We start from the raw sequence: 9,305 nt of genomic DNA, 5'->3' as shown, positions 1-9,305 counted from the left end.
GCATTCTGCTTTATTTTGAAAAAATAGAGAATGAGAAACAGGAGAAGGTAGGTATCAAATGTGGAGGAAGAGGAACTGGGGGTGTTTACCCGGTAGTGACTTTAGGCCAGATATAGGTGTGAGGAACAAGAGATAAAGGGAGGCACAGTCCAGACCTTCAAAAACAATCCTGAATGAGCTAGCCCATTCCCAATGTCGAGAAATGAAATTAGAGCACATTAAATAATTTTAGATTTACTTTATTATATGTGCATATTCAAACACAAATCATCAGCTTTCATAAATATCTTTCATAAACATCTCAGTATTTATTCAGATGCATTTTTCCATGCTCTTTGGTCATTCAGTATTCATAACAGACTTTATAGTCATCTGAAGGAAGTTGGCTGTATTTTACCTACAAAATGGCTAATAAAGGACTTTAATCCCATGGTCACAGTGACTATTAAAAATATCATGGAGGTACGTAGATTTGTGATCCTAAATGATCCTTAAATAATATAAATAAATTTATCATAAACTTTTCCAAATACATTCTGCCCTCTACTTGTTTTTATTCTCCTGAGTGTCAAATCAAAGTTTGCTTCTGAAATGCTGCAGTTGAGACCCACGAAAGTAAGTGAGGAAGTGGGACAGTTTACTCACTGCTGAGACACAAGGCCATGGATTGGTAGTGTGAGGTCACAGAGCAAAAGTGGGACTCTATGTGACAGCAGCACATTCTGGAGAGTTCTCTGGTAAGGTGTCCTGTGCAACTCAAGGAAGGAAATTAGTTCATGGTTTGTTCTATAATTCTACTCATTCATGACCCTTTCTTCCTTATGGACCTCTATTCATACACTATTATTTCCTCGGAAACTCTAGGAGGTGGGCAGCGAAGTGGAGAAAGTTCTTCACTGATTGAAAGAACAGATGCTAAAAGAGAGACGCCATCCTGTCTTAAGTTACTCTTGGAGGCTCGAAGCAGAAAACCAACAGATGCCTCCAGCACTGCCATGTGCCCAGTTGTGCCCGTGGACACTGTTGTTCTCAGTGGCTTGTTCCAAGGCACTCAGTAACACACTTCTCTTGTCAGAAGAATCAAATGATTTAATAGAATTATAGAAAACACTGAATGCTGCAAATGAAAGTAAAATGTTTGTTCTAGAAAATTCTGTATCCAGGATTTAAACTGCTTTAATCTGAATAGTACACATGGGTACCCACTATCGTGGACGATGTATTTTTACTCCAAGGATTCTCTATAAAGTTACTTTCCAAAGAAGCAATTTTAATTTGGATGTAATTTTTAATACCTGGAAAGTGAGTGCCTGTTATATCTTTCCTCTGAATGAGATTATTATTTAGCATCACAGATTAGGATATGATCTAATTTTACTAATAAATTGATCAAAAGTGATAATTAGTTCTTAGTCACATTTTGAATATTACAAAAGTTTGTCAATTAACTTGAACTTTTATCTTAACTGTTTTCTTTAAGTTATTCCTTCAAACTCCAGGTAACAGTATTCCTGAGAATACATCTTGTGACAGTCTTATGCACATACATATAATTTAGTTACTACACATAAACATTCAACACATTACATTCAACACATTTAAGGACACATTAAATGGAATAGATGAGAAATCTCAAAAGTCCCAAGATGAGAGCATTCCCACTCTGTAAGTCCCCAGTTCTCAGAGTGGACACATCGTTTTTTCTAAAATAAAACATTACTTAGCTTATTGAAAAAGTTAATAACAGATTTCCATACCTGACAGTGAAGGAGTCAGGTTAAAAGGCAGACAGACCAGTAAAATCATTTCGCAAACAGCCCAACACATTTAAAATATATAAAGGTATTTAGGGTTATTATTGAGTATTTAACAATTCTTTGACCTCTATACTTCTTAAATATCTGACATCATAGAGATTTTGAGTCACGAATCCAAAAGAGAGAACAAAGCACAGACACATAGACGCACATAACTCAGACACTTGTAATTACCAAACATAAGGCCTCTAATGCTAATTGAGCAGCATAGTTTGTAACAGGCAAAATATGTCAGCTTAGAACCAGAAAGCCACTTACATATCTACTTCTGCACTTAGAAACAAATTGAGCATTAAGTAAAAAGGATGTGAAGGTGGTATGACACAAAAGGTTTGTCTGTCTCCTGGATTTCCCACACTCGTTCTCAGCCAAAAGGCCAAGAAGGTGGTACTGCCCTGATTTTCTGACCTGGGGGATTTTAAGTTTTATTCTAGTTAACTTAATAGATTAACTTCCATTCTCATGGGGAATGGGATCATAGCCCCAAAATACATTTGATTTTATAAGTCACTGTGCTTATTTAATAAATAATTCTAACATAATAATCATTTCCTTTATGATTTGTATGGGTTTATAGGTATCTTCTTTATAGTATACATTTCATAGCCAACATAGTGAACATTTAAGCATATAGAATATATTTTAAACTCATCTCAACATAATCAAAAATCTCTGTTTAACTTCTATTTGAAGACTAACACATACACACACACACACACACACACACACACACACACACACACACACCAATAATGCAGGTATGTTATGAGATCTTTCAATGTTTAGTAGTTACATTTCTCTGACATAAACTGCTAAACCTTTGAAAACCATTTATGAACTGTATGATGCCCAAGCCCTTCAATAATCCACTAAGTACTGGCCTGACAAGCCTTTCAAATTTTATTTTATTTATTTTTTGAAGTAACTGCACTTCAAGTTAAAGCCCTATTTGTAATATATACAAGCTGTCTGAGTCTATAAAGAAATTGATTACTCTGACTTTCCCTCATTAACTGAGATCTCCTAAGGATCATAGAATATTTGACAACTGAGAAAAAGTTATTTTCTGATCTAGTTCTAACAACTTAACTTTAATGTATGAAAATATGCCCTCAGGGGCAGGCACAAGGACTGTGAAGGAAAGCAATCCTCTTTCCCAACAGGGCCTAATCTGAACGTTGACGTCGTCAGGGATAGAAGTAGGAATGCCATCTCTTTCAAGCAATGCTATTTACATTTAGCTTTTTATAATTATGTAGCTGTCTATGTTATTAATTCAGAATCATATCTGAGATTCTAGAATATTCTCTGTCTAATACAGTAGATATGAAATGGAATGAGATGCAGCATCAGAATTTTGACTTATAGGATATAGTGAAAAGGACAGTTAAAAATAAATTTTTAAAAGTCCACATCTCTAAAAATAGTTCGTTTGTTTGTTTTTTAAAATAACCAGCTATATTATTGACCCAAACAAAAATGGCTGCGGGGTTTATAGTTTAGTTCCTCTAATCTAATCATTTTTCTTTCTGATTGTTTCTATATAAATTTCTGTGCATAAAGCCACTTAATGTAAAACTTTGAAACTACAAAAATAAACACTGTCGTGAGATGTATAATGTGAGTATCTTAAGAGCGTGTATTCCCTTTTAGAATTATGAGGGCAGTAACGTTAATATTCTCAACTGTCTGTAATAGTATAGGTTCCTAGCTGCTCAAAGCAAGCTATACACAAGCTATACACAGTGTGCAGCGAGACAGCACTTCCCATTGTTCTTCCCTGCTATGGTCTTCGTACAACTAAAGACTTTTAGCTATTGGTTTTTAAGATGTTTCTGAAACATTAGGAGTTTTGGCGGTAAAATGCACTCAGACTTAATGCCACTCACGTACTATAAAGTGCTGTTTTAGACGTAATAATTTTCATCAGAAGCGTTCTCTTGTCAGCAGTCTTCTGTCGAGCGCAGAGCTCCTGCAATATAGAACTAAACATGGGACTCATCTAGTGCTGAGTCTGTCTCCACTAGCTCAGGAGGAGTGAAAGGGAACTGGCTGGACAGCAGGGGATTCTCCATGCCATTTTCTTCACTGATATGAAGGACAGTGTCTCCATGCTGCAAGAGGCTGGAGGTTTCAAGGCCAGTGAAGTCATCCGGGTCTGACAGTTGAGTAGAGAGGGGGCTGTGTGCTACAGCACCTTGTACTTCCGTGTCCTCCTTTTGTTCTCCTTCTTCAGCAAGAAGGGGCTCACTCTGTGATCAAAAGGATCATAGCATCATGGACAAGTAGGATGGGTACCAGGAAGGAACATAAAAAGTTCTGTATGGCTCTAATTGGACAAGAAATCAAAGATGAATTCCAGCCTATGCCATAGGTAGGATCTATGAGGACCCTTCCAGATTTCAAGCATTGATTTCCTACCCTTTGATATAGTGTTTATTTTGGGGGGAGGTTGGGGGAACCATGCTTACTATAAAAATGAACTAACTCAAATGATGTATTGCACTTCTTTTTAACTATAAAAGCCTATGTGAATGTGTATATTGATATTACCATTTAGTTTTTTGTAAGTATCATATTAGAATATGATACCTATGGAAATTTATTTATATAAGCCAAAGAAAATAATTATAAAACAATGAGGAAGAGGCTTTAAGTCCATCTGATCTTCAGGACACAGAAAACTATCTAAAGGCTTCATCGATGATGCTAGTAACTTCATTTGCTGTAATTGAAAAATACTTCAACTACAGATCAAATTTCTGTTGTTGGTGATTATTCCAGATGATAAATAATTTCTTTTTATGTTTTGCACTAAGACTCCTCTTGGTTTCCTTAATTACTGATATGTTGTTGACCAAACACTTTATTTAGATTTTCTTTTCCACCATGTCAAAAATAGTATCTGTTTGGGCAATAAGGTGTTACAGAAACAAACTTAATGATTTGGAAGAAATGTGATCTCTACATGTTTCCTGCAAATAAGGATTCAGGGAATACGTCTTGCCTGTCTCCACAGTGCCCTCACCTGCTTGGGAGACAGGCTATGAAGATCTGCAATGACAATGGCAGGAGAGGATGTGAGCACTGGCTTCTCTGTTCCTTCTGGCTTCCTAGCCCGGCCTGGGCCGCAGCTCTGTGGTTGGCCGGTGGCAGGAAGCATATCTGTTGGGGCAGCTGTTGGCTCTGGCTGAGCCTCAATGAATGTCACAGATCGCTTCTGATCAACTGTAAGTAAGAGGCAAACCAATAGGTAGGAGAGAATTGACTGCTGATGCTTAATAATGGCGTGAACCAGAGATTCCTCATAAAGACATTGCTGGTTTGCAATAAGGGAGATCCAATTGGACCATTTTATGTATTTTGGTTTCACTTTATATAGAATAGGAGTGAAGGGAGAAAATCATTTCTACATGAGTGTTCTAAACTATGATTTGCAAAGGTTAACTGATCATAACGGCCCTCCTCTGGATGATCCTACAACTAAAAGGCCCAATGAGTTATTCTATGTGCCTTTGTCTTTAGTCAGACACAGAACATGCTAGTTCCTGGATTGAGTAGAAAAACTACAACCTTTTGTTTTATATTCAAGTTCAGAATATTAACAATTTACCCTGGGTTGTCCCATTTATCTATGTTCACTGGGAATGGGGAAAGGTTGGGAACGATGAGGGAAAAAAAGTAGTAAGGTTTCCTGGGAAACTTATCCTAAGACCTCCCTAAAGGTGAGCCTATTGCAACACTCGGTTTCTGCTGGATCCAGTCCCTTCTGGATCAGAAAGGACTCAAGAGGACTCCCTCACCAGATGGCTTTGTTTTAGGTTGAATGCTCCTGCGAGTGGTGGACAATCGGGCTCCATGACGGTTTCTGGGTTCAGTTTGAGTCTTCTGCCTTGACAGGAGAGGGCGTCTTAGCTGAAGAAAATAGATAAAATAAAATTGGCAAGAAAGTCCACTGTCTGGGGACAACAGACACAGTGGTCAGGCGATTCTAACTCAGCTGTCCTAACCGTTCCTTCCTGGAGCCTAGGAACATTAATGGATGTAAAATGCCAAAATTGAGAATTTCAGTGGATAAGAAACGAAAGATAATGCTCAGTGCCTGACTTTTGCTCAACTCTCAGAAATATATGCTAGGAAACCTAAACCTCTAGCAAACATTAGCGTCAAGAGCACCACAGATGCATGGGCAGAGCTTCCGTCGGAATTTTATTTACAAAATAATGTGTAAGCCAGGACTGATGGCTGTACTTGGAATGCCAGTACTTGGGAAAGTGAGGCAGGAGGATTGCCTGTGACCCCATCTTGTACTACATAGTGGAACCCTATCTGGAAATGGAGAAATGGGAGCTGAGAAGAGATGAGGTATGAGGGGTAGATGGAAGGAGAAACCACTGAGATACGGAGGAGGAGTCTCATCTAAGGAAATATGTCCTCTACTACCTTTAACTCCATGTGACCCAGGCTGGCACTAACTCCCAACCCTCCTCCCTCAGCCTCCTAAGTGCTAGGGATGTGGGTATGCACCACAGTACCCAGCTGAAAAGAAGACGATCTTCTGCTTCAGCGTTAAACTAAATCCCCAGTCTCGGAGTGAGGAAGGACCTGCCTTTGTCTTTCTGTAAAGTGGATGTCCCGTGAACTGTGGAACAGTACACACAGGCTCTGCCAGTGAGGTTGACTGGGGAAGAAGCTTGCCAAACGGAGAACAAGAAGACCCATGACATGCCCGGCATCCCTCACCAAAAAGTCGGCTTTGCACAATAACAGCTTCGTATTTGAAACAGAATCCTCGAGTGCCCAGCTTGCCCCGCAGTTACCATGCTCGATGGTTGCTGTACACTGCTTATTTCTGGCTACAAGGCCAAGTGTAATCTTAATAAACATTGGCAAGCACATGGCTCTTCTGCCTTACAGGATGACTCTCTAAGCATTCCAGGGCCTTCTTACCTGCCTCAGGCCCCTCTTCCTCCCCAGTGGCTGCTGCAGGAGGACGTTCTGCTGGCCAGGTTCACTCTGTATACTTGCCACCCTGCCAAGCATCAACAGCATTAGTCTTCCCTGGAGACAGTGCAGAGGACCATTTTTTGATGAGTGTTAACCAAAACCACTTATATGGAACAGTCACTTCAAAGATACCATTATCTTTGAAGGATGATTGGGAGAGTCCCTGGGGTAGGGCTTTTTCAAAGGCTTGGAAAGGAGGACAAGGCCTTGTATAGCCCCAAGCTCTCAAAATTGAGATTGTGTTTTCAATCACTGATGCTGTGTCTATCATCATTCAGCAGGACATTGCTTCAACAACACCCCTGGTTTGGGGGGGGCATCAAAAGGCTTAGCATGTCATATTCTAATCTCAATTTTTTTCCCAAGGGGAATGGAAACAAATACACACAAACAACTCTGTCACATGGATGGGAACACCTGTTTCAAAACTTCCAATTTAAATGAAAATAAGATGGACAGATATTGAACACATTAGACACAGAATCCATTTGGGTGAAGGGACACATTCAACACATGCTTGCAGCCTGAAGTCTCTGTGACAGCTCGGCAGATCAATTGTCACACGTACAGAGAATTTAAATGCACTTGAAAGTCATTTTAGGTTTAAAAGGCTGGCAAAGTAAACTATCAGGACAACTCAGCTGCACTCCGGCGAGCTGTGCAGTTGATAAAAGAAGTCGTCTACTCCCCCCAAATTTACTGTGTATGTGTGTCTCTTACAAGCGAAAATGACTTCTGAAAGGGTCTACTACTTTAGTGTTGGGTGAATCTGAACATACGGAGGTGGGCCAGGATCCCTTTTCATTCTCCATGCATGTATTATAGATATCTCCAATGGAAAAGAGAATGAAAAGAGAGATCACACTGTGCCCAGATGATGTTTTAATTCTGTGGTTGATGTCAATGTGATTAATTGATAATGTCATTGTCTTTTCAAAAGGAGAGTCATCTACAGATCTTGCTAGGGTAAAACGTCCCATAGAGGAACCCAGTCAGCAACTGTCCAGAAAAAAAGGTTATATCTACACATTCCTATTTTTATCATGTGCTATATAAATACCTCGTTGCACTTTTAGTGAACAAAATTAGCAGCAAGATGGGCATTTAGTGCATCTCCTGTACTGACGACTGGCTAATGATCACAGTTGGTGTAGCCAAAGCTACCGTTCATTTAAAGTCCAACTCACGTTTTCACTAGAAGAAAACGCAGTGATTCTCAATAAGGTCTGCCAAACTTTCTATAGAATAGGGATCTGATCACACCATCTGACTCATGCAGGCAAAACAAAATTCTGCAAAGAATACCAAAGAAAGAGGTTTTAAATTTTCTTTGCTTCCCTAAAGATCAAGCTCAAAGGATTGATGTGCCTTATCTTTGTGACTTTGTAGCATGTATGAAGGCATCTACGCTAAAGAAATAGTGCAGCACGTTAGAAGCAGTTCAGACTATGTTGCTGGCATGTCTGAAATGACATCTCCTTATTAATTATGCATTTTAACGTGTCTGTTAAGTTGGAAAGCATATATATATATGCACACGAGTGGAAACACATTTCTTCCAATACCAAGCAAAGCTACCATTGGAATGGATTCTTCATTGACATCTAGATGTTACCTCAGTTCCCTTGGCCATAAAGGGAGGTTGATACTTACCAACTACCTCCCATTAAGGTAGAGAAAAGAAGTTAGTTGATGTGAAATGGTTTGTATATGAAGACGGACATGTATAGCATGCTTTCTTGTTTTACGTTTGCTGTTCGCAATGAGTTTATTGCTTCTAGGATACTAAAAGAAACTAGGTAATACATTTTGAAAATAGTTGGACAGAGAAAATGACTAGGAGGCAGTCCTCTTGTCTCATCTTTATTTAGTAATCTGAGATTGTGAGGAAAAAAATGGTGCAAGAAAAGAAAAAAAACACATTACTTGGAGAGTTAAATGCCACAACATAACAATAATTTTATGATGGTTAGTTATTCCATGAGGAAGACCATGAAGCACCAACATTTCTCTGTGCAAAGGAGGCTTATAGCCGAGAAATCTATGAGGTTTCTCTAGTACAATCAGCTCTTTATGTAAATAATATAAAAATGTGTATATGCAGAATAGATGAAACTATAGAGGATGTTTCTAGAACACATCTCAGACAATAACTTATACTTCCTATAGAAATATGATGCTGACATTTGTATTTGCCACATCAAAGAACTAAGTCATATAAACAATAAACAGCTAAAAAGCTAACAATGAATGTAATGTATGAAAAATTTCTTTCTTTGGAGTTTTTTTTTTTGAACTGGAACTATATATATAACAGTTAGCTTCAATTTAGATTCTGTTCTTCATATAAGATAATGTTTCAGTTATTTGTGCTAAGAACCTTTCTGTATTATGTTCTGTTTTCTGTTTTAAATTTTGGAGATAGTCCCACTCAGAGTCTGCCAGAAATGGAATAATCAAAATTAGTTTCCCCACCAGGGA

At 38.6% G+C, this 9,305-nt stretch overlaps 1 protein-coding gene across 13 annotated transcripts in view; it reads right to left on the bottom strand.

The window, feature by feature from the left end:
• Positions 1-223: 223 nt before the first annotated feature.
• Positions 224-9,305, bottom strand: part of Unc80 (unc-80 subunit of NALCN channel complex) — a 179,283-nt gene continuing 170,201 nt past the window's right edge. For all 13 annotated transcript variants that reach the window (XM_087569006.1, XM_087569011.1, XM_087569012.1 and 10 more), the window contains 4 exons: positions 6,768-6,849; positions 5,621-5,732; positions 4,846-5,045; positions 224-4,069 (listed from right to left, as the gene is read on the bottom strand). In XM_087569006.1, coding sequence (XP_087425132.1) covers positions 3,803-4,069; positions 4,846-5,045; positions 5,621-5,732; positions 6,768-6,849 — 661 coding nt within the window. In that variant the 3' untranslated portion in view covers positions 224-3,802. The remainder of the gene's footprint in view (positions 4,070-4,845; positions 5,046-5,620; positions 5,733-6,767; positions 6,850-9,305) is intronic.

The sequence above is a fragment of the Rattus norvegicus genome, chromosome 9 (genome assembly GCF_021556685.1).
Source record: "Rattus norvegicus strain SHRSP/BbbUtx chromosome 9, alternate assembly SHRSP_T2T, whole genome shotgun sequence".
In the NCBI taxonomy this organism is placed as follows: Eukaryota; Metazoa; Chordata; class Mammalia; order Rodentia; family Muridae; genus Rattus; species Rattus norvegicus.
The sequence above is the reverse complement of the archived record's forward strand: the minus strand, read 5'-3'. Positions and strand labels throughout refer to the sequence as shown.